This window comes from Phalangium opilio, unplaced genomic scaffold, assembly GCF_054372755.1.
Source record: "Phalangium opilio isolate 3A_F unplaced genomic scaffold, DU_Popi_V2 ptg000017l_1, whole genome shotgun sequence".
Lineage (NCBI taxonomy): Eukaryota > Metazoa > Arthropoda > Arachnida > Opiliones > Phalangiidae > Phalangium > Phalangium opilio.
This window is the reverse complement of record NW_028324151.1, coordinates 6,503,414-6,526,238: the sequence shown is the minus strand read 5'-3', so window position 1 is coordinate 6,526,238 and position 22,825 is coordinate 6,503,414. Positions and strand designations below refer to the sequence as shown.

At 37.9% G+C, this 22,825-nt stretch overlaps 2 protein-coding genes and 1 long non-coding RNA gene across 4 annotated transcripts; 2 read left to right on the top strand and 1 right to left on the bottom strand.

Moving 5' to 3' along the window:
- Positions 1 to 359: 359 nt before the first annotated feature.
- Positions 360 to 12,825, top strand: Polr1B (RNA polymerase I subunit Rpl135). The gene is made up of 18 exons (XM_089866684.1): positions 360 to 516; positions 641 to 718; positions 792 to 851; positions 927 to 1,001; positions 1,649 to 1,906; positions 1,971 to 2,242; positions 3,364 to 3,564; positions 3,649 to 3,766; positions 4,365 to 4,452; positions 4,512 to 4,828; positions 6,043 to 6,555; positions 7,600 to 7,776; positions 7,834 to 8,072; positions 8,143 to 8,284; positions 8,976 to 9,258; positions 9,572 to 9,699; positions 10,072 to 10,236; positions 12,578 to 12,825. The coding sequence occupies exons 1-18, from the start codon at positions 364 to 366 to the stop codon at positions 12,788 to 12,790; spliced, it is 3,480 nt and encodes a 1,159-aa protein (XP_089722810.1). The 5' UTR covers positions 360 to 363; the 3' UTR covers positions 12,791 to 12,825.
- Positions 12,811 to 14,316, bottom strand: LOC149702773 (uncharacterized). Its single transcript, XM_089866685.1, has 2 exons — positions 13,944 to 14,316; positions 12,811 to 13,803 (listed from the first exon to the last, which is right to left on the bottom strand). Exons 1-2 carry the CDS (start codon positions 14,187 to 14,189, stop codon positions 12,892 to 12,894), a joined length of 1,158 nt encoding a protein of 385 aa, XP_089722811.1. The 5' UTR covers positions 14,190 to 14,316; the 3' UTR covers positions 12,811 to 12,891.
- Positions 14,317 to 14,654: 338 nt separating this feature from the next.
- LOC149702772 (uncharacterized) lies at positions 14,655 to 19,161 on the top strand. Of its 2 annotated transcripts, none has more exons than XR_016381853.1 (4): positions 14,655 to 15,476; positions 15,560 to 15,722; positions 16,410 to 17,209; positions 17,911 to 19,161. It is a non-coding gene; the product is annotated as an uncharacterized LOC149702772 (long non-coding RNA). The 2 variants fall into 2 exon arrangements; XR_016381852.1 differs by lacking the exon at positions 17,911 to 19,161 and adding an exon at positions 17,274 to 17,577.
- Positions 19,162 to 22,825: the final 3,664 nt, after the last annotated feature.

Here is a 22,825-nt window from a genome sequence, read left to right as displayed (position 1 = left end):
AAAGTTGGGAAAGGGAAGTTTGACTACTTTTAAATTTATATTTGCATACACTTTTGTACGAATAATAAAATTTTAGGATTTTGAGCAAACACGTGGCGTTATTTTTTTTATATTTCGCGGCTTTAATGAAGTGCTATATATTGCGCATGGGCAGTAAAATCTGCCAGGGCTGTACATAACCTCTAAAGTTGGGAAAGTGGAGTCCGATCCTATTTTGTTTGATCATAGAAACATGCACTTGCATAGTAAAGAATATCGGTAATTGTTTTAATGTTTAAAACGTCCGCAAAATTATTATCATTTGTAAATTTTTCTTGTTCCACGAAGTTAAAGAACTGAAACTAAAACTAATTGCGCCCCACCATGGGCCCACTCCCCAGAAGAGCAATGGCGCCCGACTCTGTGCGGCGTGTTTCCGAAAACTATGACTTCAAAAAATACGAAGTACCGTCGAATCCTTCACTAAAAAGTATTCAAACTAATAATTTCGGTAAACTAAATCCGGAACAATACAAGGTAAGTAAAAAATTACGCTATTTCTATTATTTTTGGCTTAATATAAAGTTGAAAGATATTAAATGGTTAATAAAGTTAAGCCTTGGCTAAAAAAGGGCGCTAAATTTGAAAATAAATTTCACAGGTGTTGCAAGAAATTGGTAAACCACATGTCGATTCCTTTAATTATTTCTTATCTGAAGGGCTTCCAAAAGCCATAGAAGTAAGCGTATTGTGACCTATTTTTTTTATAATAAATTAGTGTGAAATTTAAACCATTAAAACTTTAAAATTAGAACATAGACCCATATGAATTTGAAGCACCTAGTGGTGAAAGATTATGCTTTGAGATATTGGTTAGTCTCTTTTAATTTAAATTATAATTTACAGTTAATTCATTTAAAATACATACAATATATTAATTACTACAGAGCGCAGGTGTCACTAGCCCCACCATTCATAAAGATAGTTTACACGCTCGTACATACAAAGTCTATCCTGCTGAGGTATAATTTATAAGACCATAAGGACATTATTTCTCTCTAAGGGCCCAAGATTGTATGTTACGGTTGAAATGTATGTATGTCCGATTTGGTCAGCCATCCGTCTCATCTCAAGTGGTATAATAATTGTATAGCCTAAACAGAGACCGAGCGCATTCGCTGCAGAGTAACCCAGCATTGAACATTTTTCCCTTCTTCAAAGATTTCTCACGACAGCTCTTCGTGATTTTTACTAAGCGCGAATTTACCTCTTGTGTCTGAGAGAGCTGGGGGGTTCTGGAAATTCTCTTACTTATTTTTTCCCCTCATTCCTTCCTCTCTCGCCTCCCCACCTGTTTTAGTTTGATTCCCAACTGCTTGGGAGCGTTATCTCAGAGCTCGCGTCTAGACCACGACCGGCTTAGGATATCGGTCGTGGCTTATTTTGAAAACTATTTTTCCCTCCCGCGAATTTCACGAAAAATTCGGAAGGAGCCCCTATACAAAATCTACGTCACATCTACCAGAACTAGATGTTTTTGCTAATAGATGCGCTTGCGCCCTTAGAGAGATGATGTCCTTATGATAAGACTTAATAGTGCAACGGACTGCCCAGTCCGTTACAATAGTGATGATTTTAGTCTAAAATGTGGAGTCATTTTGTCACTTAGTGTCGCTCTCGGGGAATTTCCTATAAAGGAAAATTAGAAATAACATTCACATGGAAAAAGAATGGGGTTCCCCAAGAAACTGTTCAAAGGAATTGGGAAATTCCGATTATGGTTAAATCCGATGCTTGTAACCTAAACAAACTAAAACCTACAGAATTAGTTAAAAGGGGTGAAGAAGCCGAGGAATTTGGTGGATATTTCATTGTAAATGGAAATGAGAAATTGATTCGGATGCTTATACTTCAAAGAAGAAATTATGTAAGGTTACTTTCACAATGTTACGATAACGGTGATTATTAAAACTTCAATAAATTTTCTATAGCCATTAGCTATGACTCGTAATTCGTGGAAAAATCGCGGGGCTATGTTTTCTGAATTCGGAGTGTCAATAAGATGTGTTGCTCGAGATCAAACTAGTTCTAACTTAGTATTGCATTACTTAACCAATGGAACTGCCCAAATGATGTTTTCCTATCAAAAAGAGTTGTTCTTTGTCCCTATTATTATATTACTGAAATGCCTTTGTGACGTCACTGATTACGAGATTTTTAAAGAGATGATTAAGGGTCAGGAGGAAAATACTTATTTTAAAGGGTATGACACGATTATCAGAATAGTTTTTAATGGAATAGTCTCGTTAACAGAACATTATACCTTAAAAGAACGGCTGCTTTTTCTAAATATAAATGGAATTAAATATTAAATAGAAATAAATGATCTCTTATTATACAAAATAATTAGTACATTTAATTAGTCTTAAAAACTATCAAGGACTACTGCGCCATCCGCCATTGGTTTAGACTCTAGTGGCGTCTGCTAAATCAAAAACGAGGACTACTGCGCCATTGGTTTAGTGGCGTCTGCTAAACTGAACCACTTACCCCCTTACCTCTCTCAGCCTGTGAGAATTCAACCAATCCCGTAAGAGTAAAGGGTTCTGGCTAGCAGACGCGCCATCCGCCATTGCTTTAGTGGCGTCTGCTAAATCGAACCTCTTACTCCTATGGCATTGGTTGAATTCTCTCAGGCTGAGAGAGGGTAAGGGGTTCGATTTAGCAGACGCCACTAAACCAATGGCGGTCTGGCTAGCAGACGCGCCATCCTCCATTGGTTTAGTGGCGTCTGCTGAATCGAACCTCTTACTCCTACGGCATTGGTTGAATTCTCACAGGCTGAGAGAGGTAGGGGTAGTTAAGTGGTTCGATTTAGCAGACGCCACTAAACCAATGGCGGTCTGGCTAGCAGACGCGCCATCCGCCATTGCTTTAGTGGCGTCTGCTAAATCGAACTACTCACCCCTACGGGATTGGTTGAATTCTCTCAGGCTGAGAGAGGTAGGGGTAGGTTATTGGTTCGATTTAGCAGACGCCTCTAATCCAATGGACTGCGCCATCCGCCATTTTTTTAGACTTTAGTGGCGTCTGCTAAATCGAACCTCTTACTCCTACGGCATTGGTTGAATTCTCACGGACTGAGAGAGGGTAAGGCAGGTAAGTGGTTCAGTGTAGCAGACGCAACTAAACCAATGGCGCAGTAGCCCTTGATTGTTTTTAAGACTAATTAAATGTACTAATTATCATATTGTAATAAGAGATCATTTATTTATTTCCTTTTATATTTAGAAAAAGCAGCCATTCTTTTAAGGTATAATCAGTTATGTTACATGAACTTTTCCGATAAATACATTTCCTATGGCTTTTAAATTTTTAATATAGATGCGTCGCAAACATGCTTCGACAAATTCAGTCAGAAGGTCTCTATACTCACCTACAAATCAAGCAATACATTGGAGAGATATTTAGAGTTAAACTTCAATTACCCGCTTGGGTTTCTGACCTGGAAGTTTGTGAATTTCTCCTTAGAAAAATAATTGCCATTCACCTTGACAAAAACATCGATAAATTTAATTTGCTTATGTAAGAAAAGAAAGAACCGTGATATTAAAAATTAGTAAATTACATCTTTATATGAGTTGCTAAGTAAATAATATTAATTCTTAGTTTCATGACGCGAAAACTCTTTGCCGTTGCCAAAGGAGAGTGTGCCATTGAAAGTCCAGATAACCCAATGAACCAGGAAGTACTCCTCGGAGGACATCTGTATTTAATGGTCTTAAAAGTAATTAAGAACTTAAGAAGTCTTTATTAACTTTAAAGGGAGGGTGAAGTGGAAAATCAAGTGATACTTTTTTTATCGATTCTTCTGCTAATTATAAGACCAGTCTGCATAGTGAAACATTCAGGAAATACATACCTCCGAATGATTTTAAAATTATTTCAAATTAGGTTCAGATTTTAAGGATAATTTTAAACAAGGACCGCTGACCAATCGCGTAACGCCCTGCCTTTTTGTTAACAAAATTCTCGTGGCATGTTCCGTGTTGAATGAAATTTATCACGAGATTTGATAAAATTAGGCGCGCGACGTGACAATCGTGGGTGACGCGAGACACGGAGCGTGCCACGAGAATTTTGTTAATAAAAAGGCAGGGCGTTACGCGATTGGTCGGCAGTCCTTGTTTAAAATTATCCTTAAAATCTGAACCTAATTTGAAATAATTTTAAAATCATTCGGAGTTGGTATTTCCTGAATGTTTCACTATGCAGACTAGTCTTAAAATTGGTAGAAGAATCGATAAAAAATCAATTGATTTTCTACTTCACCCTCCCTTTAAATTAGTTAATTAATTTCTAATTGGGAAATTTTAATTTTATAGGAAAAACTTGAACTTTGGTTAAGTACTATTCGTTTAAACATGGAACGTAAAGCCAGAATGAAAGGAGCAGAATTCCGGCTAACTAATAGTTAGTCTTGGACGTTCTAAAGGCTTAATTTTAATTCTAACCAATATATATTTCAACAGGCTTTGTAAGCCAATGTATTAGTAGCTCAATTGACGTTGGAAGACCAATTGATTTCATGTTAGCCACTGGTAACTTGGGATCACGAAGTGGATTAGGTCTTCAACAATTTTCAGGCCTAACTATTATAGCTGAGAAGTTAAATTATTGGCGATACATATCCCATTTTCGATGCATACATCGTGGCGCATTTTTCCAAGAAATGAGGACAACCACTGTTCGTAAATTACTGCCAGAAGCCTGGGGATTCTTGTGTCCAGTTCACACTCCTGATGGAGGACCATGTGGTCTCTTAAATCACATGACAGCATTGTGCGAAGTTAGTCCATGAAGGTTTCCCTCAACCTAAAGGCAGGGTTCATACAAACCTGGAAAACAGGGAAAACCTGGAAAAATCAGGGAAATAAATAGTTGACAAAAACGGTCCTCAGGGAAAACTAAGGGAAATTTAAAATTTTTAATAAAATTCAGGGAAATCAGGGAAATTTGCGTCAAACAGGGGCCGAGTAATTAAGCAAAATGTTCATAAACATACCCTCCATTGGATTAACGTTACACTATACTTTGGAGGCGCATAACTCTGGTTATATTAGAGATACGGGGATGTCCTTTGAGTATGTTATAGTCCTATTTGTCCCCCATCCAACCATACTAAAAACTTAGGGCTACGACAAACAGGGGCCGAGTAATTGAGGAAAATGTTCGTGAACATACCCCCCTCCATAGGATTAACGTTACACCCAACTTTGAAGGCTCATAACTCTGGTTCTACTAGAGATACGGGGATGTCCTTTGAGTATGTTATAGTCCTATTTGTTCCCCATCCAACCATACTAAAAACTTAGGGCTACGACAAACGGGGGCCGAGTAATTGAGGAAAATGTTCGTGAACATACCCTCCATAGGATTAACGTTACACTACACTTTGGAGGCTCATAACTCTGGTTCTACTAGAGATACGGGGATGTCCTTTGAGTATGTTATAGTCCTATTTGTCCCCCATCCAACCATACTAAAAACTTAGGGCTACGACAAACAGGGACCGAGTAATTAAGCAAAATGTTCGTGAACATACCCCCCTCCATAGGATTAACGTTACACTATACTTTGGAGGCTCATAACTCTGGTTATATTAGAGATACGGGGATGTCCTTTGAGTATGTTATAGTCCTATTTGTCCCCCATCCAACCATACTAAAAACTTAGGGCTACGACAAACAGGGGCCGAGTAATTGAGCAAAATGTTCGTGAACATTCCCTCCATAGGATTAACGTTACACTACACTTTGGAGGCTCATAACTCTGGTTCTACTAGAGATACGGGGATGCCCTTTGAGTATGTTATAGTCCAATTTATCCCCCTCCTTCGTTAACATTCGCTCCATAGGACACTCCATATACGGTAAAAACCTGGAAAACTCAGGGAAGTATATGGGAAAAAACCTCCCATAAATCTCAGGGAAATTTGTTTTCCAAAAGTTGTATGAACACTGTAAAGGGGTGTAATGTAGGACTAATTCAACTTCTTAACAGATTGTAAACTTCCAAGAACCGCACACACATTTACCGAGATTATTCTGCGGACTAGGAATGACACCGTGGGAAATAGAACCAATTTGCGGTTACAGCAACGCTTACCCCATATCTCTCGATGGACGATTAGTCGGTTGGGTTCCACATCATTTTGGACAGGAGTTTGTACTCAAACTTCGTTACCTGAAAGCGACCAATCAAGAACGAGTTCCCAAGACGCTAGAAATTGCTTTTGTTCCCGTTACAACGAAAGCGTCTCAATATCCTGGCATTTATATGTTTAGTACTAATGCCAGAATGATGAGACCCGTTAAGAATTTATCTTCGGGAACAATTGAAATGATTGGAACGTTTGAACAAGCCTATCTCGATATTTGTTTAATACCGGAAGAAGCTCACGAAGGGATAACGACTCATCAAGAAATTAGGGAGACGAGTATGCTTAGCGTCTTAGCCAATCAAATTCCTTATTCGGATTTTAATCAAAGTCCTCGAAACATGTATGAATGTCAGGTATGTTGAAACAGTCTTTAATGTCGAGTAGCTATAAGTCGTTTAAGTCTAACAAGGACAATGAGACTCAGATGAAACAGTCTAGGCCGTTTTGCGCTGGTAAGACGTTAGTCTCTAGGGCGTTTTTTGCTGGTAAGACGTTAGTCTAGGCCGTTTTTTGCTGGTAAGACGTTAGTCTAGGGCGTTTGCGCTGGTAAGACGTTAGTCCAGGCCGTTTGCGTTGGTTAGACGTTGTCTAGGCCGTTTTTCGCTGGTTAGACGTTATTCTAGGGCGTTTTTCGCTGGTAAGACGTTATTCTAGGGCGTTTTTCGCTGGTAAGACCTTAGTCTAGGCCGTTTTTCGCTGGTAAGACGCTAGTCTCTAGGGCGTTTGCGCTGGTAAGACGCTAGTCTCTAGGCCGTTTTGCGCGTGGTAAGACCTTAGTCTAGGCCGTTTTTCGCTGGTAAGACGCTAGTCTCTAGGCCGTTTACGTTATTCTAGGCCGTTTTGCGCTGGTAAGACGTTATTCTAGGCCGTTTCGCGCTGGTAAGACGTTTGTCTAGGCCGTTTGCGCTGGTAAGACGTTAGTGTAAGCCGTTTTTCGCTGGTAAGACGTTAGTGTAGGCCGTTTCGCGCTGGTAAGACGTTATTCTAGGCCGTTTCGCGCTGGTAAGACGTTATTCTAGGCCGTTTCGCGCTGGTAAGACGTTTGTCTAGGCCGTTTCGCGCTGGTAAGACGTTAGTCCAGGCCGTTTGCGCGTGGTAAGACCTTAGTCCAGGCCGTTTGCGCTGGTAAGACGTTAGTCCAGGCCGTTTGGGCTGGTAAGACCTTAGTCCAGGCCGTTTGGGCTGGTAAGACCTTAGTCCAGGCCGTTTGCGCTGGTTAGACGTTAGTCTAGACGTTGTTGTTAGTCTTGTTGTCTGTGAATATTTATACTTAAAAGCAATGAACGCGTATTTGTTGGGGATACTGGAAGATTAAAAATGGGGAGATGTTTCTGCTTCCATGTAAAACTGGAAAATTGCGGCTAACTCACATGATAATGGCGACAATTAAATTTTAGATGGGTAAACAAACGATGGGTTCACCATGCCATACATTTCGACATCGTTCTGATAATAAAATGTACCGAATTCAAAATCCTCAATCGCCTCTAGTCAGACCAGCCATGCATGATTACTATCAATTTGATAGCTATCCATTTGGTACTAACGCGATTGTGGCTGTCATTTCATATACTGTAAGATATTATTCGGGTTCTACCAGTTTCAAAGATTTTTATAGAGGCTTCTTAAAGGGTTATGATATGGAAGACGCCATGATTCTTAATAAAAGCTCATTGGAACGAGGTTTCAAACATGGCAGCGTCTACAAATCCCACTTTGTTAATTTAAGAGAAGAGTTTGGTGATAGAGGAACCCAAGTTTCGTATATTTTTGGACGAAAGCCTGAAGATAAATATTTGGATGGAATTATCGATAATGACGGGTTACCATTTATTGGAACGAAAGTTAAAGAAGGGGATGCGCTTTGCAGGTAATTAATTTTATTCTTATTAAAAAATAATCGCGATTATTACGAACATCGTAACCCTTTTCTCTTTTAGTTTCGTTAATTTAGCGACGGGTGAAACTAAAATCCACAAATATAAATCGTCTGAAGAAGCCTATGTCTTGGAAGTTAAAGTTTTAGGGAATGATACCGGAACGGATATAATGCAAAATATTTGCATAACTCTTTGGATTCAGGTGAATATATCATGTAGGAAAAATGCCAGTCGGGTCCTACGTTCGACAAAGTCACATTTAGTGCCACCACTTTGGTCTAGTGTGACATTGGGATCATCAACAGTAGTGCGCGAGTCCCGTTTTTTCGGTTTAGAGCCTAGTCCGAGTATCAATATTAATCGAGTCCCGAATATTTAGTTGTCGAGTCCCGAATATTTAGTTGTCGAGTCCCGAATATTTAGTTGTCGAGTCCCGAATATTTAGTTGTCGAGTCCCGAATATTTAGTTGTCGAGTCCCGAATATTTAGTTGTCGAGTCCCGAATATTTAGTTGTCGAGTCCCGAATATTTAGTTGTCGAGTCCCGGAATATTTAGTTGTCGAGTCCCCCGGAATATTTACCTGTCGAGTCCCCCGGAATATTTACCTGTCGAGTCCCCCGGAATATTTACCTGTCGAGTCCCCCGGAATATTTACCTGTCGAGTCCCCCGGAATATTTACCTGTCGAGTCCCCCGGAATATTTACCTGTCGAGTCCCCCGGAATATTTACCTGTCGAGTCCCCCGGAATATTTACCTGTCGAGTCCCGGAATATTTACCTGTCGAGTCCCGGAATATTTACCTGTCGAGTATTAATCGAGTCCCGAGTATTAGTTCGCCATTTATAACTTCTCCACGCTAACTTAAGCGTTGGCCATTAATTTTCTTTTTAGAGGAACGCAATTATTGGTGACAAATTCGCGAGTCGTCATGGACAGAAAGGTGTCTGTAGTCAAAAATGGCCTTGCGAAAATATGCCCTTCACAGAAAGTGGAATGACCCCTGATATTTTGTTTAACCCTCATGGTTTTCCATCTCGTATGACAATTGGAATGATGATTGAGAGTATGGCGGGAAAATCGGCCGCTCTTCATGGATTAGTTCATGACGCTACTCCTTTCAAATTCTCCGAGACCCAACCAGCCTCGGAGTATTTTGGAGAATTGTTACAAGCTGGTAGTTATAAATTATTATATTTTGATTTAATTTATTAGGCTTAATTAGCCTTATTCCTGATCAGCGCCACCTACCCATAGCGGCGACTTTGAGAACTACTGTAAGCGGCAAGCCAATCAGATGTCGCTAAAATCTGGTGACGTCACTGACTGGCACTCTCGGGTCTTACCAAAAATGACGTCACCAGATTTTAGCGACATCTGATTGGCTTGCCGCTTACAGTAGTTCTCAAAGTCACCGCTATGGGTAGATGGCGCTGATCAGGAATAAGGCTAATTAGTAATTACAAAGTCTATTTATAATTATTTCTTAGCTGGCTACAATTATTTTGGCAATGAAGTTATGTACAGTGGGGTTGACGGCAGGGAATTAAAAGCTGATATCTTTTTCGGGGTTGTTTTCTATCAACGACTCAGGCATATGGTTGCTGATAAATTTCAGGTAAACATTATTTGCCTGTTTCTACGGAGGTTTGAAAAGTGGGCGGGTACTGTAGTAAGTCATTATGGAGCTAACAACTGGCTGCGGGGAAGAGATAGTCTGACGTCACGCAGTCCCTCATCTGGTTGGCATTTTTGCGCGTAGAATACTGTTTCCAAACCGTTAGGGGGGATGAAACTCCAGTAAGAGATAGAAGGGTGTGACGTTTCAGGGTCAGAACTGTTAGCTCCATATTAGAAAATATAACGCAAGCACATCTGAAATGTATAATTGTAAAATTCGCTGTGTTGCATCAGGTCTTTGTCGGTTATACTAATTTTTAAGTATTGCATGATGGCAATTGCAATTGCAATTTTTTTTATTAATTATTAGGTTCGTACAACTGGACCAATTGACCAAATCACGCATCAGCCTGTTAAAGGTCGAAAAAGAGCCGGAGGAATTAGGTTTGGAGAAATGGAACGAGATTCGCTTTTAGCTCATGGAACATCATTTCTGTTGCATGATAGATTATTTAATTGTTCCGACAAGTCATTGGTAAGTATTTTTCTTATTTTTTACGTATTTATTTTTGGCATTTGACAGCAATTCAACTTGAAATATAAATAAACAAAAAAACGTAGCGTAACGCCATATAGTAAAATTTTAATGAGCATCAGTTACATAAATTAACTAAAGTATTATCGGGAAACCCCAAGTATTCTAAACTCGCCTTGCTTGTGTCGTGGCGTGGTTTTATAGAGACTTAAGCAAACTGTTTTCCAATCCCCTATGAAATCTTATCTATTCTACCGTGCTTCTTTTCGAGTATAGAGTACTCGGATCGATACTCGAACTAAACGAGTACTCGGCTCGAAACTCGAACTTGACGAGTACTCGGATCGGTACTCGAACTAAACGAGTACTCGGATTGATACTCGAACTTAACGAGTACTCGGATCGATACTCGAACTAAACGAGTACTCGGATCGATACTCGAACTAAACGAGTACTCGGATCGATACTCGAACTAAACGAGTACTCGGATCGATACTCGAACTAAACGAGTACTCGGATCGATACTCGAACTAAACGAGTACTCGGATCGATACTCGAACTAAACGAGTACTCGGATCGATACTCGAACTAAACGAGTACTCGGATCGATACTCGAACTAAACGAGTACTCGGATCGATACTCGAACTTAACGAGTACTCGGATCGATACTCGAACTTAACGAGTACTCGGATCGATACTCGAACTTAACGAGTACTCGGATCGATACTCGAACTTAACGAGTACTCGGATCGATACTCGAACTTAACGAGTACTCGGATCGATACTCGAACTTAACGAGTACTCGGATCGATACTCGAACTAAACGAGTACTCGGATCGATACTCGAACTTAACGAGTACTCGGATCGATACTCGAACTAAACGAGTACTCGAATCGATACTCGAACTAAACGAGTACTCGAATCGATACTCGAACTAAACGAGTACTCGGATCGATACTCGAACTTAACTAGTACTCGGATCGATACTCGAACTAAACGAGTACTCGGATCGATACTCGAACTAAACGAGTACTCGGATCGATACTCGAACTAAACGAGTACTCGGATCGATACTCGAACTAAACGAGTACTCGGATCGATACTCGAACTAAACGAGTACTCGGATCGATACTCGAACTAAACGAGTACTCGAATCGATACTCGAACTAAACGAGTACTCGAATCGATACTCGAACTAAACGAGTACTCGAATCGATACTCGAACTAAACGAGTACTCGGATCGATACTCGAACTAAACGAGTACTCGGATCGATACTCGAACTAAACGAGTACTCGAATCGATACTCGAACTAAACGAGTACTCGAATCGATACTCGAACTAAACGAGTACTCGAATCGATACTCGAACTAAACGAGTACTCGAATCGATACTCGAACTAAACGAGTACTCGGATCGATACTCGAACTAAACGAGTACTCGGATCGATACTCGAACTTAACTAGTACTCGGATCGATACTCGAACTTAACTAGTACTCGGATCGATACTCGAACTTAACTAGTACTCGGATCGATACTCGAACTAAACGAGTACTCGGATCGATACTCGAACTAAACGAGTACTCGGATCGATACTCGAACTAAACGAGTACTCGGATCGATACTCGAACTAAACGAGTACTCGAATCGATACTCGAACTAAACGAGTACTCGAATCGATACTCGAACTAAACGAGTACTCGGATCGATACTCGAACTAAACGAGTACTCGGATCGATACTCGAACTAAACGAGTACTCGGATCGATACTCGAACTAAACGAGTACTCGGATCGATACTCGAACTAAACGAGTACTCGGATCGATACTCGAATCGATACTCGAACTAAACGAGTACTCGAACTAAACGAGTACTCGAATCGATACTCGAACTAAACGAGTACTCGAATCGATACTCGAACTAAACGAGTACTCGAATCGATACTCGAACTAAACGAGTACTCGAATCGATACTCGAACTAAACGAGTACTCGGATCGATACTCGAACTAAACGAGTACTCGGATCGATACTGGAACTAAACGAGTTCTCGGATCGATACTGGAACTAAACGAGTTCTCGGATCGATACTCGAACTTAACGAATACTCGCACACCACTGTTTAAAACCCATATATAGAGAGAAATTCGAGAATGAAAAATTCGAACAAATCTTTTTAAGGATAGAAGTGTATATCCTGGGAATAGAATTTGTGAAAAATCGGCCCCTCAACTTACGTAAAATTTCATAATAAAAAAAAAGTGTTCCCAGAGACAACTTTGTGATTTGTCACAACTGATTTTTAAATTCTAAAGACCAAATTTATCAAATCTCATTATAGGCGTATGTTTGCCACAAATGTGGGAGTATCGTTTCGCCGATTTATGTTAATATTTCCGAGGAAGTAGGAGGCAATAAAAAGTCACGTTCCTGGATATGTTCAACTTGCGAATCAGGAAGCAATGTTGTACTGATTTATGTGCCTTATGTATTTCGTTACTTAACAGCGGAACTCGCGGGATTTAACATAAACTTAAAATTTGATATAAGATAAAATAAAAACAAAGTGATTAATTAATTTTGCATAAATATTTTAGTTTTAATAATCATAATCATAATGACATTTTTGTACATCAATTTATTTTTTTTTAAACATTACTGAGATAAATCATTATCTTCATTTTCAACCATCACCATGTTACTGTCCGTATCTTCATAGGCGCCATTACTATCTTCATATACCATATGACCATTTTCATGAACGACACCGCTATCTTCTTCGTAAGTGATATTACTATCTTCATAAATAACACTTCCATCTTCGTCGTAAGCGATATTACTATCTTCATAAGCAATTTCACCATCTTCGTAAGTGACACTCTCATCTTCGTAGATAACGTTAGCTTCTTCGGTTTCTTCAATTTCGTCATTAGATTTATGGAAGGTTACAAGATCAGAATTGGAAGTAGCCGCCGTTTCTAATTTAACTGGAATTTGAATATGATTTCTAAGATGCATAAACAAGTCCATTTGTTTCGTGAATAAACGACTGCATCTTGTACAACCGAATAAATGTCCCGCTCTTCTCGGGTGTCTTTCTAAATGTAAGATTAAAGATTTACGAAGTAGAAAATCTTTGCCGCAGTCGCCACATTTGTAACGTCGGGCTGTATTGTCACCGTTATGTAAAGGAAGATGGGCTTTTAAAGATTTCTTCTCTGAAAAATTAACGTTGCAAACCAAACACTGATAGGGTTGAGGTACGTCAACGTGAACCTCTAAGTGATAATTTAAATCTTGTTCCTCGACAAAATATAGACCGCAAAATTGACATTCGTTTGGTTTTTCGTTTAAGTGAACTCTGAAATGTCTGAATAAATCTGATGTTTGAAGGAAGCCTCGTTCGCAGATAGGGCAAATGTGGGATCTCTCATTGGTGTGCGATTTTTGATGCCTTATTAATTGCTGCTTTTGGTTGAAGCGTTTCTCGCACATCGTACAGCTAAAGGGTCGAACATCTCCGTGGGTCATGTAATGTTGAACCATATTTCCGTTGGTGGTGAATGCCTGTGTAATGGCATAGATAAAGCTTCTGGTTATTTTGACGCGTTTAACGCTCGTATAGAGTAATGGCAGCTCTCTGCCTTCGACTGTATTAAGCTCTATGGGGAAATAACATGGGGTTCCATTAGTCTATATATACCTACCTTTCCACACTCCCAGCATTCAAAAGGTCTTTCTCCTGTGTGTGTTCGTACATGGGCATCAAGATTTCCTTTTTTCTTGAACATTTGCTTGCAGTAAGGGCAATCAAATATCTGAGCTTTCGTTTGCCTTAAGACTTGGTCTCCAATAACCATGGTTTTATACTTATGGGGGACCTTTACTAAAGTTTTTATAATTTTAGGCTTAGTTTTCTTTAAGCCCTTTACGTCCTCTGTTTCTTCGTCCATATTTTGCTTTCAGTACTTTTACGAAAGTGAAGTGATAAAATATTTGAAAATTTCTCAAACACCACTTGGAAGTTGGACGGGTGGGGAGAGACACCCAGCGTCCCAGAGGCTGGCTAAAGCATAGAGATACGATACCCTTCTACCGGAAGGTATGCTGACATAGAGACTATAAACCCAATGGAGTGGCAGGTCCCCCGCTCCACAAGCCCAAATAATGATGTTGCTCCTAAATTGGTACATGAGAGCTTCCGGCCCGTTTAATTTTGCTTAGCGGAAGTTGCCCTGTACCAGAAAAAAGGGGCAACAAGTTGAGGCATTCCTTCCACTCCTTGGGGTTTATAGTCTCTATGATGCTGATTGCTGGAAGCCTGGAAACCAAGGAGGATGTATTCCTTGTGGAAAACCTGCTTATTTCCGGCCCCGTGAAATGCTAATATGTGTCGTCTGCTTAAGGGTACTGTGCTTTAGTGTGGATACTTGAAAGGTATGCTAAATTAAAATTAAATTTAAAGTTTTTCAAGAAATCAGTAAAATGTATCATGAGGTACTTTCAAAAATGACGTTACTGCGTCAACTTCAAGGCATTTAAATTTATATAACATCTGACCAAATTTATTAAGCTGAGCTAGAGAAAAACGTTAAGGCCAAACTAGTGTTTTTCAATTTTAAAAAGAGGAGGGGTTTCTAGGAACTAAAACACATTTTTTGGGGCAGTTCTTCAGGTTTTATAAATTTAATATCTTAAGAGGGAAGACTCAAGTCTCTTGCGATTGAACCATTTCGGGGGGAATTTCTGATAGCCTTTTTGACGTGTATCGGAACCCGAGCCTTCTTACAGGACATCATTACGAATTATATTTCACAAATTATCTAATTAAGAACCGGAATAATTAGGCCATGTTTAGTTTAAGTTTCATATGAGTTAGTTTAATTATTATGAACTCAGGTTTTAACCTGTTAGACAAACATGTTTATAGGGTGGTTTTCTCGCTGTAGGAATTCATAAACTCCAGTACCACTTTTTAATAGTGGAGAATAGTGTTTTGGGCTGTTTAGAAGCCATTGTTAAATTATAATTAACTAAATTATTAATTATATTAGAAACAATTAAATTGAGACGCACGCTCCAGCGTAGTGTGCTTAACGTTTGTTGTGAGCAGCGCCATCTAGCGGTCCATGTTTGCTACCAATACGCCCATTCATTCTGGGTCAATTTGGGGCTTGCCATGGAGAATTGCAGCTGCCTGTTTCTGACTTTCTGTGCGTGCCTAAAGAGATCGTTTCCTGGTAAATAATTTGTTCTTATTAATATTTTAAGGGTTAATTTAGATTAAATACCGAAATTTTATTACAACCGAATGGAAATTAAGCCTTGCAAGTGGAAAATTCATGGTTTTCCGTGCGAAAATATTTGCCTTAATTGAGACCAAGGCCCGTTTTGTCTTTTGGGGCGGATGCCTAATGCCTTGCTGATCAATGCAGTGGAACTGGAAGCTTGCTTTTTCAGTGCAAGACTAAAGAGATCGTTTCCTGGTAAATATTTTGATTTTATTTATATTTTAAGGGCTAATTTCTATTAAATACCAAAGTTTTATTGCAACCGAATGGAAATTAAGCCTTGGTTAAACGTAGATTTGTTAATTACGAACTTGGTCTAGTTGATTTTATATATTGGTTACGAAACTTTGCCAGTTATTTAGAACTGCATAATTCTAAATAATGCACGTTCTTTGCCTAAATTAATGGCTTTATATTGCCCATAACTGAAGCAAGTCGAAAACCTGTAACGGCTGCAGGTGTATAGTTATTAACATTGAAATGAGGTTTATAAGCACTCGTGTAGACTGTAGTTCTCTAAAATGTTTTCAATTAACAAATCTATTGGTGTAAATATCTTAAAATGGCACAATGATTAACGTTTATGTAGTCTAAATATTTTGAAATTAATCTTATTATATATTTGAATCGTCTTAGTTAATGAATTAATTTATTCGTGGTCCTACTATTCAATCTTTTTTAGTCGGTTTAAAAGTAATTCAAAATTATTATTTATTAATTGATAAATAGTTCAAGATTGACCCGAAACCGCATTAATGGCGATATAATATTTATTTTATCACTTATTTAAAAGTTAAATTAACGTTCTTCTAAAATACTTGTGCCATTTAAGATGATACAAATTTTAAATAGTATTAATTGTTTGAATTGATATTATTTTAGCTATGATCTGTTTCCAAGGGAACAATTTATGTTGGATTATAGAATGAATTACTATTATTTGACAAAAAATGGCATGCAATATTTATCAGGTCAATGAACCCAGTTCAATTCCATTCTTAGTTCAGGTGTACACTTTGATTTTATCCGTTGAAAGGGAATCTCATTAGAAAAACTATTTAGACAGCGTGTGAAAACTTTTGGGCACTAGTGGCGTAGAAATCTTATTGAGAATAATTCTAGCAGGTCATTATCCTCTATGCAATTATTAGGGTACTTAGTTTTTATTATATTTTTAGAAGAGAAGCGCTTGTGTCTGATCCTGTTAGGGATTTACGTCAGGATATAAATAAAATGCTTCTTATGGAATAGGTATAGGATTGGTCCTAGCCCTCTCTTTTAAAAATAATGAACGTAATCAGGATTTTAAACATTTTAGGACTAGGGTGAGATTCCCTTCGCGGTATTAAGGTATCTAGTTTATGTTTATAATTATAGTTATTTTTAGAGGAAAAAGCGTTTGGTAACTCTTTGAGGGACTTTTGTAGGATCTAAATAAATTTCTTATTTATCTTTAAGGTAGAAGGTTGCTTATTCGCTTTGTTCTTTAAAAGTAATCGGGACTTTTGGCGGATTTAAATCAAGGCTTAGCTTTTTATGGTGTAATTTTTCTTTCCCCTTTAAGGTATTTAGTTTAATGTTACGCATGTGCCATTTATTTGTCAAATTATAGTAATTTGTCTTACGCCGGAACCTTTAGCGTCGCATCATGCGAGAATACTGGAGTGGATTTTCGTATTAAGGTAATTAATTTCAAGTTATTCATGTGCCTTTTTCCAAATAATAATTCGAATTTTTCTTGCGCAGGAACAAGTGGACTTTAATTGGATATCCCATGCTAAGGACGAAGTTTCCTGGTTTTGGGGGCTCCACAGCGGGCTTTAGTTTAAATTTAATAATTCCAGAGTCAAACAGGGACTTGTTAAATTTAAATTGGGCCCGCAAGGCTTACATGGGGGGGTGGTTCAGTAAGTATAGCTTAACGTTTCGATACTAGGGATGGAACGAAAAAAACAATCGCTGGACTTATAATCATTTTTTGACCTTTTTGTGCATATTTTTATGATTTTTTTATTAATTTTTAATAAAATTTAATTTTTTTGTATAAAAATTTTTTTTTTACATAAAAAAATATTTTTTTAATGGTTTTATTTTCTTGTTTATTAAGTAAAAAGCTTAAAAATCGAAACCAAGTCTAGTATATTAAAAATTCAAGAAAAAAAAGAACGAGGTTTAAGGCAAAATTTATTCAATGAAAAACAAAAAAACCTAAGTGTTTACAAAAATTTCGAACAAAAAAATATTAAAGAGGTTGGTAAGTTAAACTTTGAACGCGAAAAAAAAATAATAAGTAGTTACAAATAAAATTTGCAAGCAAAAAAATTAAGTTAAGTGGTTACATGAAAACGTTTTAAGTAAAAAAGATGTATTTTGTGTCTTCTAGCTTCGACGATTTCTTCCATATCTTTAAGTCAGCGCTGAGAGAGATCCAGTCCAGAAGACATCATGTAACGTATATCCAACGAAATATGTCATCAGGAATGATACATAGCAAGTCCAGAACAGCGGAAGTCATTGGGAATGATATGTCTCGGAATGACAAGCAACAGAAAAATCCAAGAATATCAGCTGCATCTATAAATGAAAACATTAATAACACATCTTAAACTATTGCCTATTTTTGGGCAGAACTAAATAATCTCTTAGATTTAAATAATTTAAGAAAAACGTGTCATTAATTAAAAACAGGCTACCAAAGAGAAAAAGACAAACTACCCCGAATTAAAGAAAGGCTTGAAATGACTACCGCGATTGGCACCCTTAAATAATAGTCTGGTTAACTAATTATTTCCTAAAGTTGTATAGAAAATAATTTTAGAAAAACCTACCATTTATTTTAAGTTAAATTATGTACCCATTTATTACCTTGATAATTTAACACATCCCCTAAACTAATTTTAAGAAAATCTGCTATTTATTTTAAAATAATTTACGTAACTTAATCATGAAAATAATTTACAACATCCCTTAAACTAATTTCAGAAAAACCTGCGATTAATTTACTTTTAATTACTTAGCTTCGCAATGAAAATAATTTAAAATATCCCCTAAATTAATTTTACTAAAACCGGCCATTTATTGAAATTAAATATCGTGCCCCTTTTAACAGTTTAATAATTTAAAATATCCCCTTGAGTAATTTTAGAAAAACCTGCCATTTATTTGTTTAAAACCATTCCCACAGAGCCGATAAATAAAAACCTTGGGACAAGGCTTAACTTAGGCTTAGGTTAGCACAACCTCGTGTCTTAAAATTATCTCTTCGGGACTTGATTTTCGAAAATCTGTCGCTTTATCTCTAAATTTATTTAAAATACCCCTTTGACTAATTTTGGAAAACCTGCTTTTCTAACCTGCTTAACTATTCCCAAAGACATACCCCGTAAATAACTAGGGTTTAAATGGGACCAGGCTTAAACTTAGGCAACCTCGTGTTTTAATATTACCTCGGCCGGACTTGATTTCCGAAAATCTGTCGCGTTATCTCTAAATTAATTATGTGCCCCGTTTAATAACTTGTAATAATAGCCCATTAACTAATTATTAAGGGATTCTCTCTTGTCCATCATCTCGTTGTAAAATTTTATTTATGGTACTTGATTTTTAATAAATAAATAAAAATAACTAACATTTAACACTACCTAATTAATTTAAATACTTGAAATAAAATAAATAATTTAAGGGGAGCTAGATGAATTTGGATTAAAGTTTAAGCTTACGGACTGTTAAAGCACGAGGAGGTCAAGCAATGGCCGCCAAGTAAGTTGAAGAGCTTCGAATTCAGCTTGCGTCCTCGGGAAAGACGATCAGCGAAATGGCGGAGCTATCATGAATAGACCTCAAAAGCCGGGATCACGATCAGCTGAGCGGGAAAGGTTTTTTCCAAGCTACCTCCTCGACGGCTTCCAGGCAAAGAATGAACTCGGCTGTAACTTCCAAATGGCCGCTAAGTTAAAGAGCTTCGAATTCAGCATGCGTCCTCGGGAAAACCGATCAGCGAAATGACGGAGCTATCAAGAACCAACCGCAAAAGCCGGGATCACGATCAGCAGAGTGGGAAAGATTTTCCTAAGTGACCTCCTCGGCGGCTTCCAGGCAAAGAACGAATGCGGCGTCCAAGTTTCAAGTTTCAACTACGAAATAAATTTGCTACGTCGGGGGGCGCTAAAAGCGCCGATGCGCGGACTCGGATGGGCCGTGTCCTTGGCACGAAATTCAAATGGCTGAACACCGCTAGGCCTACATTAATGAACGCTAGCCTACATTAATGAACGCTAGGCCTACATCAATGAACGCTAGGCCTAAATGAATGATAATTGAATGGATAATCATCACCTATTATTAACATCTATCGTGACGTCACAAGTCAATAACCTCTGTGACGTGACGTCATATCACGTCACTCATGACGTCAAAGGTCACGTGATATGACGTCATAGGTCACGTGATATGACGTCATAGGTCACGTGATATGACTTAGGTGACGTGACATGACGTCATAAGTGACGTGATATGACGTCATAGGTGACCTGACATGACGATATAAGTGACGTGACCTGACGTCATAAGTGACGTGATCTGACGCCATAAGTGACGTGTTCTGACGTCATAAGTCACGTGATCTGACGTCATAAGTGACGTGTTCTGATGTCATGAGTGACGTGATCTGACGTCATAAGTGACGTGTTCTGACGTTATAAGTGACGTGACATGACGTCATAAGTGACGTGATCTGACGTTATAAGTGACGTGATCTGACGTCATAAGTGACGTGATCTGACGTTATAAGTGACGTGTCGTGACGTGTCATGACGTCATGAGTGACGTGATCTGACGTAATAAGTGACGTGACATGACGTCATAAGTGACGTGATCTGACGTCATAAGTGACGTGACCGGGTATGGTTAATCCCTTCACTACCACACACATAAACAAACACACTTTTATGTAACCAGCACTAGCTAATTAAATATTAGTATTGTATCGTTTTGCGTGGCTGCTATGTCACGCATCAGTCCAAATCACTTCGAATAAAATCATTCATTATATCATTGATACTGTATTCAAAATTTTCATTTTATAAAGTCATTTATTCTGTCTATTAAGAGTGTGTCATGTCAACATATTCGACTCTATTATGTTGAGAAAGCACTTTCATCATACTCTAATTCAGAGGGTATGAAACAAGTTTCTATAGCTCAGCCGCTAACTATAATTAGTAAGCTTACAAGTAAAAATAAATTTATCAGGCAGACTTATAAATATTAATGCAATATTTTATTTCCAAATACATTCCATTTGATACATTCAGATTGATTAATAATTAAAATACTTTTCGAATATGTGTTATCATTCATTATAACTTTGATAGTGTTTGAAAAAATTTCAATAGATAATTCTAGCTCTCAGTAAGTCTCTAGCGTTAAGAAGTATTGGCAGTGTCATACTTATGGACATATCTTATAAACTTATGATTATTGTAGTAAAATATCGGTTCTTTAACATTTTGTTTTAATTTTCGAATATGATACAATTTCCGCCCATTATTATATTAAGCTACTTTATAAAAATGCAATAAAACAATAATAAAACACAATAAATCAACAAATAAAACAATAATAAAATAATTAAAAATAAACTACACAAGAAACACCTTATCTAATTATAATTTACGTAAGAAACGCGTTAACTATTAACAATAAACTCCATTAGAAATACGATAACCATTAATAAAATACATTAGGCATATTTCGTTTTTGAAAATCGTAGTTTTTTTTTGTGTTTTGTATGACGTATAGGCAAATGTTGTAAATGGTGCGCAACTTTTTTATTGGCTGAAAATAAATTGCGTCATGAGTACTTCAAATAGAGATACAAGAGGAACAGTTGAGAGTCAGTTTTGTGACGGTTTTAAGGCATTCGCCCCTTCGCATGTGCACCTTCTACACGAGCGAAGGTAAACTAAAGGTGGAATTCATAAACGTCGAACGCAAATTCATAAAATAAAATTTGCGTTCAATGCAAGTGTCATACTTATTTTATCATTACGTTACTTATGACAACACGGATATTTTCAATGTTATAATTTCTTCAAAGATGGGTTGGGGTGATCTCGATGGCAGCTTGAGGAACCACCTTACCTACCTGTTCACCCTGTGTGTTATTCTATTAATTATTATTCCGACGCTTCACCAAGAACCCAAATAAATTCTGAGAATGTTCAAAGACAGAATTAATCTCCCCGTTCTCATGCAGGTTAAAGCTTGGTTTCCACCAGCGCAACACAAAACGCGTCAAATTTTCACGCCCTTGCTATACTGTAAGAGTCGTTTATGGACACTTCAACCATGAAGGAGAGAGGGATGGAGTGGTAACCCCCTTACCTATAATGTTTCCTCTGTACACCACCAACGGCACCGAAGTCCTCCCAGCATCCTCAGCGTTTAGGAGGTAGGGTCGTACAATACGGAATCGTAAAGGATCATGCCCCCTCTGTTTTAAAAATAGATGCTAGTTTTCATACAATTGCAATGGCGCAACGCGGAAGCACTTAATAATCGCCTACCGAAAGGTAGGGGCGTTCGCGAGGTGCACTGGTAAAGCTATGGACCAGTGCCGCAGGTTGCCCATAATCATTCCATTCCACCTTACCTCTATTCTCCCAGCTTCAACTTGTAAATATGGCGCTTTTTGACGCGCGTTGGCATTTACGCGTCCTTTTCTTGCGAGGATGAAAACTAATCTTAACGGCTCCTTTGTTACAGCTATAAGTTTAAAGCTAGAGCGGCTTTACTGACTGTACGTTTGCTTATTAGAAATGGATTTTATAGTGACAACGCACCCGCTCGAAATGGTATATACTCATGCAACGCCTACGTTATTAACATGCAAAGTAACTTAATACGAAGTTATCGCATCATTTTGGTTAAATGGAAACTGCCGTCATAGGGGGAATATCAGAAGATGAAATTATAATTATAATTAACTCTAATTATTATTATAATAATAATTAGAGTTATTAGCCGAAAAAAGATATCGGAACCATGTAATTGGAAAATGGTATGGAAAATTAACAAGTCAGTTTACAAATGATAATTCTAAAAGAAATAGGTTTGAACTTGAAATTCAGGCATCTTGGTCGCGATCACCCTTTATTTACCATTGAAGCGTGGTTTTCACGAGTTCTTTGGGTCACCAGATTTTCACACTGGTCCTTGTAACGACAAGGACACGCCCAATATTCCCGTTGATAAAATGACAGGCTATAGATACAAAATTTTCCCTATCAAATTTAAAC